The 20,282-nt window shown below is 42.7% G+C and overlaps 1 protein-coding gene across 2 annotated transcripts in view; it reads left to right on the forward strand.

Moving 5' to 3' along the window:
• The first annotated feature begins 2,269 nt into the window (after positions 1 to 2,269).
• LAMP2 (lysosomal associated membrane protein 2) overlaps positions 2,270 to 20,282 on the forward strand; it is a 34,027-nt gene continuing 16,014 nt past the window's right edge. Inside the window, exons 1-4 of one of the 2 annotated variants that reach the window (XM_037512011.2) lie at positions 2,270 to 2,435; positions 13,286 to 13,404; positions 14,567 to 14,777; positions 19,458 to 19,616. In XM_037512011.2, coding sequence (XP_037367908.1) covers positions 2,372 to 2,435; positions 13,286 to 13,404; positions 14,567 to 14,777; positions 19,458 to 19,616 — 553 coding nt within the window. In that variant the 5' untranslated portion in view covers positions 2,270 to 2,371. The remainder of the gene's footprint in view (positions 2,436 to 13,285; positions 13,405 to 14,566; positions 14,778 to 19,457; positions 19,617 to 20,282) is intronic. The other variant, XM_054695578.1, reaches the window with a different exon arrangement.

The following is a 20,282-nucleotide window of genomic DNA, read 5'->3' on the forward strand; positions in this document are numbered from 1 at the left end:
GCCCCAATCCCGCCCATCGCCACCCCACCTCTGAAAAAAAGAGCCAGGGACCAGCTCCTTCAAACCTGGGTCAAGGTAATGGGGGACAGTGCATGCAAATGAGAGTTGTTCTCAGAGTGTGGGGGGATGAGAGGGACTTGAAGCAATCATGAGTACGGAATCTCATACCAAATAAAGCTTTGAGAATTTTTAGCCTACTTATTCTGAGGAAGGAAAAAAACCCTTCCATTGACCTGCCACTTCCTATACTGCTCTTTCTCATGGAGGTGGACTTCCAGCCAGGGAAGCAGCATTTGTTTTTGTCCAGAAAAGGTTGGGATGGGAGGTTATAAAGTTGCTCATATCTCACTGTGTTCCAGTTTTTACTTGGCATGTCTGCAAGATGTAAAGGGCAACATTTTATTATTTCAAATATTTTATTATAGTCAAAAGAAATGAGTATTTATTCTTATGTAATCCCAGAATTGTAAGGTTGGGGTCATTTTAGGGATCCTCTCTACCACAATTTATGATTCATGTAGCCTTGGGGAATTTTAAGAGAAATACAATGCCTAGGTTGCAGTCCACACGAAGAGAATCAGAAAAAATATATAACGTTGCATGCAATTTGGGGGGATTCACAGACAGTGGTCTTACCCGAAGTCCATTCGCTGACCCCAGACTAAAATCTCCTGGATTAGATAATTTTGAGGCGCTATTTTAGTGTTTCTCAAAGTGTGGTTCATGAATGACAGGAATCAGAGTCAGTTGGGGTGCTTGTTAAAAAAACAGATTCCTAGGACTGTCAGGTCCCTACTGTGTTAGAATCTCTAGGGAATGAACATGCAGGAATGCGTATTTTTAAAAATTTCCCAGATGTTTTTGTAAATTGACAGTGAGAATTAGTGCTTTATCACAACTTGAGACTTTATTAGTTTTGAAAAGCTTTCATCTGTTGAATATTTTAGGTTTTGTCTGTTCACCTGTCGAGTATACAAAATATTATGTTCAGTATGAATTTACTAAATCAAATCTACATGTGTGGATGCATAGGAAAAAACGACTGGAAGTGTTATAGGACAGGGAGAGGGGCAGCCCAATCCCTGCAAACCTGCCTATTCTAAATGGGTTCTGCCATCTGCCACATCAACACAAAACATATGAAACTTTAATGGGAAGGAACTTTAATAAAACTAGGAAACAATACAGGAAAGGCAAAGAATCTAGTTTCTAAATCAAGCACCCAGAGTTACCCATCCCCTCGTGGGTAAAAGTCCATCCAAATGGGATTGGCCCAGAGCAAGGCCCCAAAGCCTGCCACAAGTCTAAAGCATCTTCCAGTGTGGACCCACAGAAAAGGGTCAGAAACAACCAGACAAGCCCGGAAGGAAAAGAGCAAAATCAACATCCAGATAAAAGTTGCCATGGTCACCTCCCCACGGGTCTCACCCACATCTGTGTCACCCAGTCCACGACCCAAAGACAAGCGCAGTTTCTTCACGTGTCTCTAGGCTCCATGCGCCTCCTCCAGGTCTCCTGGCTCCATCCTGCTTCCTTCCTCAGTCTCTTCTGCAGCTTCTCCTCTTCCTGCTCAGCTCCACCCTCCCTTGGGTGGGGCAGGGAACCTCCCCTTTTCCTGGGGACCACCCTGTTACAGAAGGATACAGTGGTTAACCTTGTCTCTCTGGGTAGGGGGAATACGGATGATCTTTGCCCCCCCCCACTTTATCCTGCTATTTTATTTCTCTTTTCTCATTGTCTTTCTGTATTTAAAGAAGACGGTTTCTTTTCGAGCTCAATTTCTCCCATCGGAAAAACAGGGTGTTTCAAAGTAGGTGAACTTCAAGGCCACGTCCGGCTCCAGCGGTTAGTGACTCCATACTCCCCTCTAGTTTCCTTATTCACTGAATAGCAAGTAACCACAGTATTTGAAGAGTCAAGTATCACTTTTGTATGTCATACGTTGAGATGCCTAGCAAGTGCTTTCACTTCCGCAAAATCATTTTGTTCCTCCAGCAGTCGGAACTGAAATAACGCTCTACTATCGAGGATCCCTCCAATTGATCCATCTCTTTAGCCCGAAAAAGGGCCGTCCACGCACATCTGTTTGGAAACGAGAAGCGACTGTGAACCAAAAAGCCAGGGCGTGGCCTCCCCACCCCGCGGCCCCTGCCTCCCCCCCCCCCCCCCCGCTCGGCTTCCTAGGGCGGGGATTGGTCGCGGGCGAGCCCGAGGCCCTCCCCTAGTCTTATGACCCGCGCCTGGGCGGCGAGCCCTGGCTGTGGCAGCGCCGTGGTCGGTGGTCCGCGGTGCTCCCGCTCCAGCTCCGCGAGCCTCGGCCGGGGTCTAGCCGTTCTCGCCGCCGCCGCCAGCCGCGCTGCTCTGCGGGAACATGGTGTGCTTCCGCCTCGCCCGGGTTCCGGGCTCGGTGCTCGTGCTGCTCGGCTTGGTCCTGGGTGAGTTCTCGGGCCCTCCTGCCGTGAATCCGCAGCCCGGGCCCCGGGCGCCCAGTTCAAAGGCCACAACCTGAAAGACAGGTCCGGGGGGGGGGGAGGAGGTGGCGAGGCCGAGCGGCTGACTCGGGGCGGCGGCGCCTGGCCTGGGGTGGGGGGGGAGAGCAGTGACCTAGGACTCGGAAGGCCTGCCCGACGGCTGCCGGGGAAGACCGGCTGTTGAGAGTAGGAAGGGGGCAAAGCGAGTGGGGGGGGGGAACCGGAGGGAGAAGGCAGGGGAGAGTGAGAAGTGGGGCAGATCGGGGTAGCAGGAAACTTGAGAAGATACTAAGGAGTGAGCGTAAGAGGGGTGCGTGCACATTCTGGGGTAACAGACACTTAGCCTACTCCTGGCTTACTGGGATCAGGAAGACTTTGGAAGATGGTGGAAAACTATGAGGGGGGGAGGAAATTGGGCCGATTAGAGACGGCCCATGTGGAAACGTTTGAGGGAGGCGGCGGGGTGGGGGTGGCAGGTGTGACCGTAGAGTCTGAAGGCCGTGGGGGCTTTGTGGTGGGGCTTTGTGGCTGCGGAGCAAGCGCGATTACAGAGCTGAGAAGCTACGCTGGGTTGGACTTGGGCAGTTACAGTTTTAGGGGGTGAAGGGACGGGACATGGCCGCGGCAGCTTGCAGTTGAGAAAACTTGGACCCAGCCTCTGCAGTCAAAAGGGAGAAGTGGGAACGTGCGTGTGGGTCGTGCATCTCGACGTGGAGTTATCGAGGGTGTCGGTTTTTTACCAATTTTATTACTTCCAGCCAGACCCTGACCAGAAAAGTCCCAGCTCTTTCAGTTGGGAGGGTCTCCCAGATGGGAGGTTTTGGGGCTTGGGTGTGAGTCTAGTAAACTACTTCCGTACTTTCAGAAACTCCTTTTCTTTTCTAACACAACTAGCCTCTGGACTGGCTTTACAGAGCAGGGCAGGTAATTCCCGAAGGTCCTGGTCCTATGGAAGAAAGGCTGCAGGAATGTTGACTGGTCTTGTTCTGAGCGTGTCCGCCCCCGCCCCCCAAGAGTGGTTCCCTGAGGATGTTCTTGCCAGAAAGGTGAACTTTAACCTGAATGTCTATTTCTGACCTGATTCATCTGTGCTTGTTGCTACCCACTGACTCTTGTTTGTTACCTACTAAAAAAACACAGGAGCAGACCCAGATGGGAATGGAGAAAATAAAGAAATTAGGGGTCTGAGAAGGCAATGAGAGGTATACATTTTGTAATTCACATTTCACTAGAAGAAAGAGTCTACATCGGTGGATTCTCAAACAGGGGACATTTGACAATATCTGGACACATTTTTGGTTGTCGCAAGTGGGGATTGTTTTCGCAGCTAGTGAGGAGATATCAGGGATGTTTCTGAATATCCTACAATGCAAAGGACAGCCCTCCCACTAAGTGGCCATAGTGCCAAACTTGGCAAGTCTTGCTTCCAAACCTGTGCATAGCATCAGAAGGTGCTTAATCTAATCCAGGGGTTCTGAAGGTTCTTTGCTGCAGTTCTGTGTTATCAAAACTATATTCAGAACGACACTGAAGAAGTTGTCTTTTTCACTCTCATCCTCCCAGCACTACTGTGGAGTTTTCCAGAGGCTACAGAATGTGTGATGATATCACCACTCCATTGGCTCTAATCTTTTATTCATTTCTCAGTTTTAATTCCTAATAGAGCAAATACTGATAGACACAAGGCACATTAAACCACAGCTCTTTTTGAGTTCTCAGTGGATAAGAAAGCAGCAAAGGGGTCCAGACACCAGAACATTCAAGAATCCCTGACCTAGTCCATCTGCACAGGAAACTTCCATTGCCCTTTTGAAGGGGGCAATGGGTGCTTTGCTTAGATACAGTATGAAGCCTTAACGCTACTGTGGAGCACTTAACAAGAGCCAAGCAACCCTGAGAATTGTTTACAAGGGAAAAGCACCTTATCAGTGACTAGAACCTACCATCTGACCAAGGCATCTGTTAATCAGTAGTTCACTGCCAATTGAGTCTGCACAACACTGTTATTGTTCAGAGAAAGTGCAAAAAAATAATAGTTGCCCTACTTGTTGGCTTTCATCTCATTACATTTTTTTGTTTTGTTTTTTAATGAAAGCTTTTTTGTTTTGTTTTTACAAAAGCAGTGCTTGCTCGCTGCAGAAAATAAACAGGCAAAAAGAAGCACATAAAAGAACCCATCAGCTCCTCTCCTAGTTTGCCATTTATTGATTGGTTCTAACTAGATTCGTCCTCTTAAAAGATATCCAGGATTGAGTCCCACCACATCCAAGTTCAGAACAGGATTTGGAGGAGTAAAAGTTAATCATGTACCTAGATCACATCTTTAAAAGGTACCAGGATAAAATGGAAACCATCTCTTCTCCACAGCTGCTTTTTCTCTACGGTATTGACTCAGTGTGGAGCTTCAGCTGCATGGGTTTTTGACTCCTAAGAATTTAGCAGGCCTTACTTGTTGTGTTCCAAACGTTTCTTTTATAGATCAAAATGGATACCAAAAATAGGTTTTTGAAAACTCAATAGATATTTGTTAAGTACCTGCGGTGAATTTCTTGTTCTGCCCAAGTACCGTGGAGTCTAGCGCAGAAGGACGTGTCCTAAATTGATAGTATCATTAGTATTTGTGTTCTAGCTGTACTGTACCATTCTGTACCATTTTCACTTTGTGACTTTAGAACTCTGTCCCTGCTCCACTGACTTTTTAAATTTTTTTTAGAGGAAAGGCTGAATTGTCTTTTTAGTCTCTTCAAAGAAAGTGATAATAAGAAATTATTGTCACATGAAGAGAAAAATCAAAGTATCCAAACCAAAGCTATGGGGAAAAGTATTGTAAAGGTTCGCCATAATAAAAAAATACTCTGTTATTTTTACGGATGCTGTTTATGATGTTTTTATAAAATAAATAGCTTGTTACGATTTTTTTTGCCATTCTAAGTATTCACTTTTATATTTAACTTTATTTTTAATGTCCAGTGTTGACAACAATTATTCTACTTAAAATTGAGGTAACATTGGTCTACAGTGTTATCTTAGAAGAATAAGCTCTTCCCCCTCAGGTGTTGTTACCACACTGCACCCACCACCGAGACACCCATATCCACCAACTTTGTTTTTATAAGATACATTTTTTTTAAGATTTATTTTACTTATTTATGCATATAATAACTGAGGTACAGGCCACAGGTGGGGAGGTGAGAGGATTCACCAGAGACAGTGGGGAGCAGAACAAGCAGATCTACTCAAATACACTGCTGAGGGGAGCAGGAGAGGTCTGCTGTGTGGAACTCGTGCTGCGGTGGCTGGTGATAGTTTCATAGTGCTAATACTTATCCCCTTGCACCACCAGGGAGACCCCAGCCCACAGGTATTTATTTATCCCATGCCTGTTAGGCATCAGCCACCATACTAGGTGAAGGGGCTAGATTGAGCCATGGATAAGACAGAAGAGAGGTCCCTTACATTTTCGTGGTAAAAGAGCGCCTAGTAAGTGAATAATGTAATTTCAGATAGTGATGAGCACTGCGAAGGAAATGAAGCAGGTAATGAGAAAGAAAAATATGCAATGATAGGAGTGGGTGGTGGACAGGATGTGCCTTTACATTATGTGGTCACAAGGTCTTCCATTGTGTGACATTGCAGCACAGACCTGAGTGTTATAAGGTGGACAGCCAGATGACAAGAGGGGGTAGGGTTAGGAGTAAGTCTTGTCTTTCCTAAATTCTTAGATCAGTAAGCTAGTCTTATTTTTCCCTTTCCTCCCCTTTCAGTACTAATTAAGTCTCCTATAATGTTAGTTTCTGAGAATGTAGACTATCCTATGCACTGCTATTTTCCATTGCCTGCCTTGCACGGGGCCTGGTACATGGTTAACCCTAGGTAAATTTTTGTTGAGGGTATCCATTGGTGGGCACTGGGGATATGATGAACTCTAGGCCAACTTGGTCTCTTTTTGTCTTCCGTGAACCTTAAATTATGTTTTGCAAGAAGTTTGCGTGTGTGTATATGTTTTTGGCTTGAGAACTTCAAGATCAGTGCTAAGCAGAACAGATGACTACCAGTCAGTTTACTATGTAATCCCATATAGTAATGCTAGTAGCTTACTTGTCCCCTTCAAGTAGACCTACATAATAGTGAAGGTTGACATGGAGAAGCTGGCAAGTTCTTGGTGAGAAGGAATATCAAGTTTTCACGAGTAACCAAGCTCTTCTTTTGGGAGGTGATCTAAAAGTCAGCACTGAAATTGTCTGTATGTAGCCTTATGACATTTTGTTTAAACTGACAACTTTGATTTCAGGGTTCTGCTAAGATTATTCTAGCTGTAATAGAGATAACTTGAAAGGACAGGTTTCTCACATCTACAGGACTATAGATCTTTTAGGAAACTATTTCCTTGGAGTACAGCTTTCTTCACCTATATCCCAGTGTGGAATTCCTGATGTGGGGCTATTTCACAGCACTCTAGCTGACTGAAGTGATCGTAGGCTCAGGAGGACTGCTTTTCCTCCTGTACAGTGACAAAAGCATTCCCATCATAATTTCATATTAAAATGATCAGAGGTCCCTTCAGATCCCTAAGTGCGCTTTATAAATACTTGTTAGGTCCTGTTGTGTGTTGCAAAAGAATCTGGAAGTCCGCCAGACAAGCACTCTGCACTATGCACTTTCCATTAGTTGACTAGTGTTGAGTCTTATTTCCTTACCTACTCTCTGACCTTTAAAAAAATCATCTTGTAGGGCCTCCCCAGTGGCTCAGCGGGTTGAGCGCAGCTCTGTGAAGCTGTCCACAGCCTCTGCAGTGTGGGTTTGATTCCCTGCCGGCCAGGGAGATTCCCACACGGCGCTGCAGACAGCTCCTGTCTCGCCTGCTGCTCCCCTCAGCCGTGTTTTCGGTCTGTCTGCCTGTTCAGCTCCCCACTCTATCTCTGGTGAATCCTCTCACCCTCCCATGCCTCTGGCCTTTACCCCAGTTCTTGTATAAATAAATAATCTTTAAAAAAAATCAATCACCTTGTAGCCTAAAATTATATTGTTGCTTTTCTAGCTTAACAGATTTACTAGAAATCAAGAGTATCCAACAACTAAATGAGTGATTATGCCTATATTAAGAGTTAAAAATGAGGAAAAGTTAACCTGAACTAACAAATCTAAAGAAAACCATCACTCTGATACTCAGTAGGTACTATGTGCCTATGTCTTGGTTTATTTTGTTCTTTTTTTTTGGGGGGGGGGCACTTTTGCTCAACATCATTTTGAATTGTGAGTTTGCAGATTCCATTAGATAAATATGATAGAAGTAAACATTTACCTAAGAGTTGAGAAGGATTCCTAAAGGTGCTATGTTTACTAGAAAGATATCTTGTAAGCTGGACTCTCTTAATTTGCTTGGTATTAGAGGTTCAAACTACAATTCTTAGCAAGGTGAACTAGCTAAAGTGTTGGACTGCCTGCTTTGAATTGTAGCTCTTCAACTCCAGGGATGCTGCTCTTAATTACCTCATTATATTGCCTCTTAGATCATTGTTTTTTATTGGTTTTCTTTATTTTTTGTAAAGATTTATTTATACAAGCACTGGGTCAGTCAGAAGTGCGGGAGGGTGAGAGAATTCACCAGAGCCAGAGCGGGGAGCAGAGCAGGCAGAAGGACCGAAGTACACTGCTGAGGGGAGCAGCGGGCGGCAGGAGAGGTCTGCGCGCCATGTGGGACCCTCCTCTGGTGGCCAGGGAGCAGCCGGGGATTGAACCGGCACTGCAGAGGCCGCGGGCAGCTCCACAACCCAGCGCTCAACCGCTGCGCCACTGGGGAGGCCCTTTTTATTGGTTTTCTTTTACCACTAGTGTTATGTGCCCCCACCCCTTGTTTACAAGTGTGTATTTTTCAGCTACATTTTGGGTCAAATAAGACTTGTAAAAGCCAGCCACTTTTTTCAGTGTCCTTAGGCTTTGAGAAATAAGTTCTAAGTTCTGAAAGAATCAAAGTTCTAAAATGACCTTTTTGAAAATGAAATTAAGGGGGTATATGAATTTGAGGACATTGATTTTGAGGTATGTCTTTTTCTTTGGAGACTAAGCTCTCAGCTCTTTATATATTTTAGGATATATTCAGCTGTGAGGTTTTCTTCTTTTTTAATGTCATAAGGCCTTTTAAGAAAAAATAGGCCATATTCTAAAATCTAACATAGCAATAAGGATGGAAATGACTTGCTGAAAGTGTAAATGTTTCAACTATAAACTTTTAGGAAAAGCATGATTCCTAGCTTGAAATCCAGAAAATTAACATGGGATTGAGGGCATATCTGGAAGAGTAATAGGTTAAGTTCATAATTTGGAAGAGCTGAAGGATTGGCCCGTCTGTGAAGAAATTAGGCTATTTCCCAACTTACCTTTATAATCAATCAGTATTTATTGAGAATCTAATATATATTCCACACTACTAGGAATGATAGGAGATAGAGGAAAAGTAATAGGCTTCGTCTCCCCTACCATGACACCCCTGATGGATAACATTCATATAAAAGACTCACTCCTGGAAGCCGTGGTACAGATAAGAGCATCTGTTTAAGGGAGCAAATTGGAATTTGAATGAGTGGCAGAGGGCCTCCCTGGTGGCGCAAGGGGTTAAGCACAGCACTGTGAAGCTATCCGCAGCCTCTGTAATACGAGTTCGTCTGTACCCCAGTTCTTGTATGTATAAATAGATAAATCTTAAAAAAAAATGAGTGGCAAAGACAACAAAAAGGAATCTTGACTCTATCCATATATATCATTCATTCTCAGACTTGGGTACTTTTTTTATTAACAAATTTTTTGCTGTATACTGTAATTTACCATGGCACGTCGATTTGTTGCCAAGTGACAGTTCTTTTGGAGCTTATAAGGAAGACAGGATTAATGGGCAGAAAATAACTGAAAAATTCAGAATAGTATAAAATATGCAGAAATATGGGGATATGAACTACGACTACTTCTCAAGGAATTTTTTTAAGGATTTATTTATGCATACAAGAACTGGGGTTCTTGGGGTGAGAGGTGCGGGGGGTGAGAGGATTCACCAGAGACAGAGTGGGGAACAGAACAGGCAGACTGACTGAAATACATACTGCTGAGGGGAACAGCGGCCGAGACAAGAGAGGTCCGCTGTGCCATGTGGGTAGCTCTCTGGCTGGCCCGGGATCGAAGTGCTACAGAGGCTGCAGATAGCATCGTAGTGCTGTGCTTAACCCCTTGAGGCACCAGCAAGGTCCCTGAAGGAATTCTTTGTGGAAAAAATGGCTGCAGGAAATGGACAGCATAGCAGACCAGGTACTTAATTGTAAGCAACAGAAAAAGCAGAAAAGGAATTTATGAAAAAGATGTCAGTAATCTACATACCCCTTGGCCCCACAGTTTCATCCTAGATAATAGTCCCAACAGACACACATGTACATACACATCACCATAGTGTCCATTTGTAGTAGAACCAAACTGGAAACTAAAAATGCCCATCAGCAGTAGCACAGATAAGTAGTGGAATTCACCCAATAACAGAAAGCTTACATACAGAGTGTGAAAGGATAAACTGCAATTACAGCCCAAGAAGTATGGGTGACTCTTCACAGACATAATATGGAGCTAAGAAGCCACACACAAAGGAGGGCATAGTGAATGCTTTCATTTATATCAGACTGAAAAACAGGCAAAACTAATTCAAACCGTTAGAAGTCAGGATAGTGGTTGCTCTTGGGAGGGAAATAGTAACTGGAAAGGGGGAAACGAGGGAGGCTCTGGGAGTACTTGAAATGTTATGTTTCTTTAGAGCTTCCATATGATCCAGCAATTCCACGCCTGGGTATTTACCCAAAGGACACAGAAACATCAATTCCAAAGAGCACCTGCACCCCTATGTTTACAGCAGCACTGTTTACAATAGCTAAGCTTTGGAAACAACCCAAATGCCCAAAAATAGATGACTGGATCAAGAAGATGTGGTACATATATACCATGGAATATTACTCAGCATTCAAAAAAGATAAACACATGCAATTTGCAGCAACATGGATGGCGCTGGAAGGGATCATGCTCAGCGAAATAAGCCAGAAAGAAAAAGAAAAATACCGGATGGTCTCACTCATAGCAGGAATCTAGAAAACTTAAATAAGGCACCAGGAAAAAGAAAGTGAAAATCAAAATCAACAAAAAACTATGAACCAGAGACACTCTATGGGTGTAGGGGGCGGGGAGGGAAGGGATTGGGGTCAAAATAAGGGGGTTGCAATTGTATGGGGAATATAAAAATAAAATTTATTATAAAAAAATGTTATGTTTCTTGACACAAGTGGGTTCAGTTAGAATATTCTTTGCACTGTTTACTTAATGTTATGTGCACGGTGATGTTTCCTATATGTGTGACATCAGTAAAATTTTACTTTATAAAAAGCAAATGTGTATTGGGTAACTCAGAATTGCCATAGCTTCTGGCTTTGTATCCCAAAGTTTAGTTCACAGCCACTGATCTGCAGCAGCACTGCCAGGCATTGCCAGGCATTCAATTGCAGCTCATACCACAGGTTTCAGCAGCTAGCTCTGCTGATCTTGTTGCCTAGAAGTTTGATCCTGCTATAGGTACTTCCACCTGAGGGTGATGGTTCCTATCTCTCTTCCTCTGCCTTGTATTCAGTCTGGGTGGATGACTTTGTTAGGTTGTTGAACCTTGCAGCAAGGAAGGCTGGGAAAGCAAGTGTATGTCATTTTTCAGCTTTTGTCATGGGTGGTGATATCTGCCAGGAATTGTAAAAAAGTCAGGGTAGGAGGGGTGTTTCAGATTTTGGGCAGCAAAAATAGGGAATTCCCTGCTGGGGTGAACATTTAGGTCAGTAGAAGAAAGGAGATTTCAAATGTTGGTAACAATAGAAGCCTGGGGGGTAGAGGTTGAACAGAGGTGGCATTTGGGTCCAGTGGAACAAGTTTGACCAGATTAAAGGGTGTGTTCTGGGAAAATGGTTCCAGGGAAGTTGAAGGAATGGGGTGGGACAAGATTAAGGATTACTTTGAAAGTCAGGCAGAGGAGTTTAAGTTTAATATGGGAATTTGGAGCTAGTAAAAGTTTTTGAACAAGTAAGTGTCCTGGGAGAAAGAGGTATTTAAGGACCATTAACTTTCTAGGGGCAGCTAGGAGGTAGCTGTAGTAATTTAAGAGTAGGGTGATGGGATAGGAATAGAAATAAAATGCAAAGATTGGATTTAAGAGAGAATTAAAAAAAAAACACCAGGATGTGAAGAAAAGAGTGCAGTAAGCAGGAACTGATTCTAAAACTTTTGAGCCTAAGGGACTGTACTGTACGTGGTCCTGCCTTTTCCTTTGAGCTAGAGTGGTTGAGAAGGGGACAATCTGGAGGGAGTAAAATAGTGAATTTTGTTTTGGAATTGTTGGGTATTAAGTGATAGGTATTTGAGCCAAGTGCTCACCATGTAGTTGGTACTCTAGACCAGGAAGTGAAGTGAGCTCTGTGAAAGTCTCTCAGTGGAGGAGAGGCTCTGTGGAGGAGAGTCTCTCAGTGGAGGAGAGACTGGATAGAATATGCTGGAGCCCTGGGGTGGTTAACAGTTCTCATTTTTAGGTTGACTGGTAGACTCTTGAATTTAATAGAGTGGTACATTTGGTTTTTTGTTTGTTTTTGTTTTTGTTTTTGTTTTTGCATAGAAGAACTGGGGTGTAGGCCAGAGGTGTGGGGGAGTGAGAGGATTCATCAGAGACAATGGTGAGCAGAACAGGCAGATGTGCTTAAATACACTGCTAACGGGAGCAGCAGGTGAGACAGGAGAGGTCTGCTGAGCCACGTATGGGTCAACTCCCTGGCCTGGCATCGAACTCAGGCTGAAGTGGTGATAGCGCTGAGACTTAACCCCTAGGCCACTAGGGAGGCCCCTCGAGTGGTACATTTGAACCACAGCCTGCTGCTTCTTGAAGCTTCCGTTCTACAGTTTCACGTGGTTTTCTTTCTGTTAGTTGTAATCTCTTTGGAAAGGAAATTATTAATACACGTGCAGCTTTTCTTTCTTATTTCTAGTGGTTTTGTATGCTTTAAATATAAGAGCATATGTTCAAGCTGGGGACTTTGAACAAGACTGAATGAGATAGCATATAAAAAACAGACTTCCAGTTGATTAGAAAAACTGTAAGCTGGCATTCTCAGCGGCCTACAGGGTACCATTGGGTTTGTGGTGACAGCTCTATTCTCTATTACACTTACAAAAGAATGGCCGTAAAACCTACTTAGGCCTCATGACGTCTTTTCCTGCCTTAGCCAGTACATTTCAGCACTGTCAGTAACTGTAAGATTTAGCATAATATGCTGGCTTGGCAAGGCATCTGGGTCTCAGAAGCATAACCATAGTTTTGTGTGCAACTAGAAAGCTGTTGCTGAGATATCCCTCTTAGGACTCTATTCTCTATAGCCTATAGCATGTCCCTGCTTGTAGATGACGCCGGAGTGTTCAGATATCATTAAAGGATATGCAGCTCTCTTAACAGGAAACAGCTCACCCCTTGGGTAAATGTGTGACAGAGAAGAAAATGCATCGCTGGTCACCCATTATTTATGCTGTGTGTTTGCTGACATAGTCTTTTGAGGCCTTGGGCTCTTCATTGTAAAGGTGATGATCCAATCTTTAACTTTGTGTAAAAGATCAGAGACAAGGTAGCTGAAAAGTCGCAGGGTTTCTTTGGCTCTGTCAGGTTTCTCTGCCTAAAGAGGTAGCCTACTGAGAAACTAGGTAGTGACCTTGAGTTCATGTATGTTTTTGTAGTACAATTTTAATTATTTTTCTTTTTAATAAATCAGGTGCTGTCCCATCTTATGCATTGGAGGTTAATCAGACAGATTCAAAAAATGCCACTTGCCTTTTTGCAAACTGGCATATGAATTTCACAATAAACTATGAGACTACAAGCAAAAGTTACGTAAGTATTTTGATTTTTCTTTGACTTATAGTAGGAATTTGATTTTGCTGTTTTTTAAACTTTACATACATTTATACAAATAAGATTTTGCATCTTGTATTTTTTTAAACAAACTCTTGAAGATATTGTTAAGTGTTAAATTAATACTCTAATTCATTGATTTTTTTTTAAAAGATTTATTTATGCATATAAGAGCTGGGGTGTAGGCCAGAGGTGCAGGGGGCTGGAGTGAGAGGATTCACCAGAGACAGAGTGGGGAGCAGAACAGGTGGATCCACTGAAATACACTGCTGAGAGGAGCAGTGGGCAAGACAGGAGGGGTCTGCTGCACCATGTAGGTTAGCTCCCTGGCCGGGGATCGAACTTATGCCACAGTGCTGCAGATAGCTCCATAGTGCTGAGACTTACCCCCTTTCGCCACCAGGGAGGCCCACATTGATTTTTTTGAGTTTCCCTTGTGGTATTCAGGTCTAGCTACTGTAATAAGTTTCTGCCTGGTTATAACCCCACCTTTTTTTTTTTTGTGTGTGTGTGGGACCTTCGCTTGTGGCCGGGGATCGAACTGGCGCTGCAGAGGCTGCGGACAGCCTCGCAACCCAGCGCTCAACCGCTGCACCACCAGGGGAGGCCCCCACCTTTTTTTTTTTTTTTAAGATTTATTTTTATTTATACAAGAGCTGGGATACAGGCCAGAGGTGCAAGAGGGTGAGAGGATTCACCAGAGACAGAGCGGGGAGCAGAACAGGCAGACAAACGGAAAGCACTGCTGAGGGTTGCAGCGGGCGAGACAGGAGAGGTCTGCCATGCCATGTGGTTATCTCCCTAGTTGGCAGAGAATGGAACCTGCACTGCAGAGGCCGCGGACAGCTTCACAGTGCTGCGCTCGATCCATTGCGCCACCAGGGAGGCTCTATGATCCCACTATTTAGAAAAAAAATCAACTTCAGAACAGAAATTCAGGAGAGTTTTCCTTTTGCTTTTAGCCGTCCATGAATTTGTCCAGAGGACTGATTTTAGCTAGTTTACCCAGCAAACCAGGCAAAAGGCCACCGGGCCATGGTGGGGGTGTTTGATGCAGACTTCATTAGTACACCCTGCATAAATACTTGGTGGTCATTCCTGCCTATTTGTTCATTACCACCAATTTTCTTTTATCCTTTAGAAAAATACAACCATTTCAGACAATGGCACTGTAACATATAATGGAACCACTTGTGGGGATGGAAAGAATTTTTCCAAAATCGAGGTGCAACTTGGACCTGTTTCTTGGAGTGTGAATTTTACCAAGGAGTCTGATTATTATGTTATTGAAAGCATCTCATTGTCCTACGACACTGCAGATAACACCACATTTCCTGATGCTAAAGATAAAGGTAACCTTAAGAATGGGATTTGTGTTATGTTCTCTTATTCTTTATTACTAAGAAAAATTGTAAGTAATTTAAAATCATCCCAATGCACATCTGTCTTCCTAACTAAACTGCAAGTTTCATGTCTTTGTATTCAACGCACACACCCCCACACTCCACCACCCCATTGTTCAACACAGGGTTGGTATTTGCTGTCATTGCTTGAGTGCTTTATAGGTGCTACCCTAAGTATGTTATCAGCAGCATCTCACTTAGTCCTGAACAGTATCCCTAGGAAATAGATATCTCAGTTTTACAGTTAAAGGGAATCAGGCTTGAGACTAAATGACTTTCCCAAAGGTAACACTATAGCTAGTTAAATGGGTGAGCTGGTTCATGTGTTTAATTATTATTACTCATTTCATTCAATAATGGACACTCAACAAATGTTGAATAAATGAGAAAACCCTTTGTAAGTATTTATTTATATGTGTACAAGTTCAGTAACCCGACACTCGGGAGAAATGTTTCATCTTTAAACCTTTTTTTCTTTTTACATAGGATTTTTACTGAAAAGCAAATGATTAAAGGTAAAATAACTGAAATCAACATTTGTATCTGCTTTGAGACAATTTTAGATCAAAATGAACTTAGGAGAAAACATTGGCAATTAGGTCATTCTTGTAACTCCCCAAATTGAAATGTGTATTAATATTTTGAAGGCATGGATAATGGAAATTTCGATTTTGTTAGGGATATATATAATTCTCACCTTTCTTCCCCTTCCGTTGAGATTTGCTAAGTGTGGTGTTTGCAGTAGCTTAGCATTTCTCACAGATAGTTTTTCATTCTGACCCTAGAAACACAGGTAAGTTGGTTTCTTTGTCTAGACCTGGGGATAAAGGTGGATTTGGATTTATGGATATCAAAAGAGATTTTAAGAGACCAAGAGGTGAATGAGCACATGTAAAATTTGGGAGGTATTGCAGACTGAGACTTGGAAATCAAGTTCTAGTTTTTTTTAAAGATTTATTTTTTTTTAATGCATGTAACTGGGGTGTAGGCCAGAGATGCGGGGGGTGAGAGGATTCACCAGAGACAGTAGGCAACAGAACAGGCAGATCTACTGAAATACACTGTTGAGGGGAGCAGTGGGCAAGACAGGAGAGGTCTGCTGAGCCACATATGGGTCAGCTCCCTGGCCTGGGGTCGAACTCAGGCTGAAGTGGTGAGGCTTAACCCCTAGGTTACCAGGGAGGCCCTTGGTTGTGTTTTTGATGTGTGTGTGTGTGTGAGAGAGATTATGAATGTTTTTCTGACAACAAGAGGAAAGCTCGTGTGTGTGTGTGTGTGTGTGTGTGTGATTATGAATTTCTGACAACAAGAGGAAAGCTCTTAAACCCTCTCAAAATATGGAATAAACTTTGCACATGGTACATAGACCATTAGCCCATCTGTAGATGTCTATGGTTAAAAGTACCTGATGATAGGGCCTCCCTAGTGGTGCAGCAGTTGAGCGCTGGGCTACGAAGCTGCCAGCAGCCTCCGTAGTGCCGGTTCGATCCCTGGCTGCCGGGTGAGGGTCCCACATGGTGCGCAGACCTCTCCTGCTGCCCACTGCTCCCCTCAGCAGGGTACTTCCTTGTCAGTCTGCCTGTTCTGCTCCCCACTCTGGTTCTGGTGAATTCTCTCACCCTCCCGCCCTTCTGATTGTACCCAGTGCTTGTATAAATAAATAAATCAATCTTAAAAAAAAAGTACCTGATGATAAAAGTGGTCCTGATTAGGAGCAGAGAGAAAGGACTGTGCAGAGTGGGTCAGAGTGAAAATGATAGAGAAGTTGGACCTGCGCTGAAACTCAACTGATGATGAATTTGAGTAAGCAGAGAATTTTGAGCAGAAAATTTCCAGCAGGGGGAAGCATAGTATGTGCAGCAGTAATTGGAGAGCTGCCTTATTAAAATAGAGGCACTATGTGTAGTGGAGGGAAAGTCAGATTGGCTAGGTGCAGCGGGTCTAAATTATAGGGGGCCTTGAAAGCCATGGAAAGGCATTTAAGCTTGATGGGGTAAGCACTGGGAAATCATTTTAGAATTTTTTTAAAGATTTATTTATTTATGCATACAAGAGCTGGGGTACAGGCCAGAGATGCGGGGGGTGAGAGGATTCACCAGAGACAGAGTGGGGAGCAGAACAGGCTGACTGACTGCAATACTCTGCTGAGGGGAACAGCGGGCAAGACAGGAGAGGTCTGCTGCGCCATGTAGGCTGCTTCCTGGCTGGCCAGGGCTGGAACTCGTGCTGCGGAGGCTGCAGTTGCGCCACCAGGGAGGCCCCATTTTAGATTTTTAAGCTGGAGAATGATATAATAAATGCAGAGACGGTAGTTTATAAAGAATGTTCTGAGGGATTAATTTGGAAATAAGGAGACTGCAAGCAGAGATGCTGAAGATGCTGTTGTAATCAAGGGATGATGTGTATTGAGTGCCTGGATCAAGGTGGTAGCAGTGAAAGGAGGTGGGGTTTAGTCTGATATATTTCACTGGAAAAACAATGGATTCTAAATTGTTAACCTGTCTTTTCCCCCTTTTACTTTAAATAATGGTAGGATCCATTTTTCAAAACTAGCTTTTATGTAATATTTGAAACTCTTTGAAATTTGAATTGCCTTCCTTAAATGGGCTTTTGATTATATATTTAACTTTGGTAAATAGAAACATTTGTTTTATTTTTAGGCATCTGATAATTGAAGTAACTTTGAAGCTGCTGTTTATCTTTTTTAACTTTTTATGGTTAAAATACAGAAAAGAAGAGAGAATAATGAAACATGTACACCTCCTGTATACACGAGACACCCAGGAAAATGGAGCAACTCCCTGAAATGGCTCAGGCCATTATCTTAAAATACCATTTCGGTTAAACACAAAAGAAGAAAGTTGGGGAATCCGTGTAGGACTTTGAAAGTGGGGAGGACAATTTATGGGAGCATGGGAAAAGCAAATGTTTGCTAAACAAGTGTCTGTTGGAGTAGATAGTGTGACACAGGGGGATTTTTAACAGACTCTGCTAGGCCCCCCCACTCCCACCACATCCAGCTCATATTCCGTGTAGAAATTACTGATAATATTGATTCCTGAAACTGGGAGGGTGACACCCTTAACCAATGAAGGTTTTTTCTTATATGAATAAATGTCTCTTCTAAAAGGGTAACTTTTTTCTAAGATTTTCCTGAAAATAACCAGTTCAAAATAATCCCTGTGCCACAGAGATACATTTTAGGGTGACAAATTTGTTCCCCTGCAACCCGTTATCCAGAATTAATAAATGCCTTTTCTTATTTGCCTCATCTTTTTAATTATTTAAAGAATTAAAACCTGTCAGATACATTGAGGTTTTCTTTGTACCCACTCCCCAGAGTCATTTTCCTTCCTGCCTCCTGAGAGGCAACCACTAAAATGAATTTGGGGTATATCCTTCCCATTCATGTGTTTATTTTTGACTAATATGGCCATGTCCATAAACAGTGCATACTTAAAAAATATATATAGATTGATAGTACATCTCCAATATGTCTATACCTTGTTTTTTTACTTGCTTGTCTTATATAAAGCTAGTTCATGTATCTGTTTATTTTTGTTAACAGTGAGAAACAATTTTGAGGAAAAATATTCTAGTTCGCTGGTTAAAAAAATTGTTTTTTCCTTTGGCCATTAGGGGGTGCCAAGGCAGCATTAATTGGTTGCCTTTCTGCACAATGGAGAGGCAGCTTATATTTAGGACCTTGGATACCTTTCTTCCTTGCTGTTTCTCCAAAAGAAACTAAGCCATTTGGGTGAATAGTGTAATCAGTCTTCTGAAGTTTCCCTATAGGCATTATAGTAAAAACTGTACAGAATGACCGTCAGTTACTACTTTCACATGCTGAAGATTTTTCTGAAACAGAATAGTCTTTAAATTTTATCCAGGAAGAGGGTCCAAATGCTTACTTTAGTTACTGTATCTTATTTTGGGATAGTAAAAGTAAAAATAAGGATTTACTATAAAATCCTTGATTTTTTTAAAAAAACATTTTAAAAGGACAGGTTTATTTGGAAAAGAAATAGAGAGGTACCTGCAGTCACAAGTGGGCAGAAGAGCTGCCTAAAATCCTTGATTAATTCATCTCTCTTCCTTGTTTGGTCACAAAGTCCTGTTGATTGTACTTTAGATAAGTTTACAATTCTGCCTCACTGCTCTTAGCTACCCATGCTCATCATCTTCAGCACTCCCCTCACCTTTCCCCTTAGCCAGGTCGTCAAACTTCTAACTAGTTTTCAGCTTAAAGACTTGCCTTAAACATTTTCTTCCCTGCCTATCCCCTACAATTTTGCTGTTTTTCTTAAATGGTAGCTGTGTTATTTCCGTCTTTAACAACAGAAGCTAACCTTCCGTTGCTAACAGTAAAGCCCAACCTTAGATCATAGGAATTGCTTCAAAGTGTGACCACCTGTAGCCCATCTTGCCTTCCTGACTCTCATCACTGCTTTTTTTCCTCTTAATGCTAGGATTTCGGCCACAGTGGATTTGTCAGTCCTGAACATGCCATGTCCTTTGACACTTCAAGGGTGGGATGGGGCCAGCAGAGAGAAGAGTCTATACAAATATATTTCTATTATCTTTCCTCCTGTCTTCTTGGAAATAACTATTGTCAATCTTATTTTATAGGAATTATTTCCCTTAATAAACTTGTAAGAAGTGAAATTCCACTGAATGAGATATTTAGATGCAAAAGTTTATCAACTTTAAGCAATGATAATGTTGTCCAGCACTTTTGGGATGTTCATGTTCAAGCTTTCGTCCAAAACGGCACAGTGAGCGGAAAAGGTGAGCACTTGAAATGTGTGTTTCTATACATGGGCTCTAATATAGAGGACACCAGGTACCTTTAATTGAAGTTGTTGTCTGAAAGCACTTATGTATTAAGATTTATTCATAGTTTACACTGGACCTTAAAGTTTTTTTTTTTTTAAATACAAGTTCTTTTTTTTTAAGATTTTTTTTTTTAAGTTATACAAGAACTGGGGTACAGGCCAGTGGCGCGGGAGGGTGAGAGAATTCAACAGAGACAGAGTGGGGAGCAGAACAGGCAGACTGATGGAAAACACTGCTAAGGGGAGCAGCAGGCGAGATAAGAGAGGTCTGCCGTGCCATGTGGGTATCTCCCTGGCTGGCTGTGAATCGAACCCATGCTGCAGAGGCTGCGGACAGCTTCACAGGGTGGCGCTCAACCCGCCGCGCCACCAGGAAGGCCCTGGACCTTAAAGTTTTTATAAATACGAGCAATTTTTGTGAAACTTGCATTTTTAAGTTAATGATGTACGTTTTGTAGATGGTCTTTCAGAATCCCTCTACCTATGATCTTATCAGCTGATGAACGCTAATGTTTGTTTAAACAAATCCTCAAATAGCTTGATTGTCAGCTCTTAAGCTTTTGATGGTCTGAGATCAGAGCTTAGAAATTAGATTTCTGTGTTCTTGAGTTTTATGAAT

Source organism: Talpa occidentalis, unplaced genomic scaffold (assembly GCF_014898055.3).
Source record: "Talpa occidentalis isolate TD23 unplaced genomic scaffold, MPIMG_talOcc4v2.1 talOcc4.15, whole genome shotgun sequence".
Taxonomy (NCBI): Eukaryota; Metazoa; Chordata; class Mammalia; order Eulipotyphla; family Talpidae; genus Talpa; species Talpa occidentalis.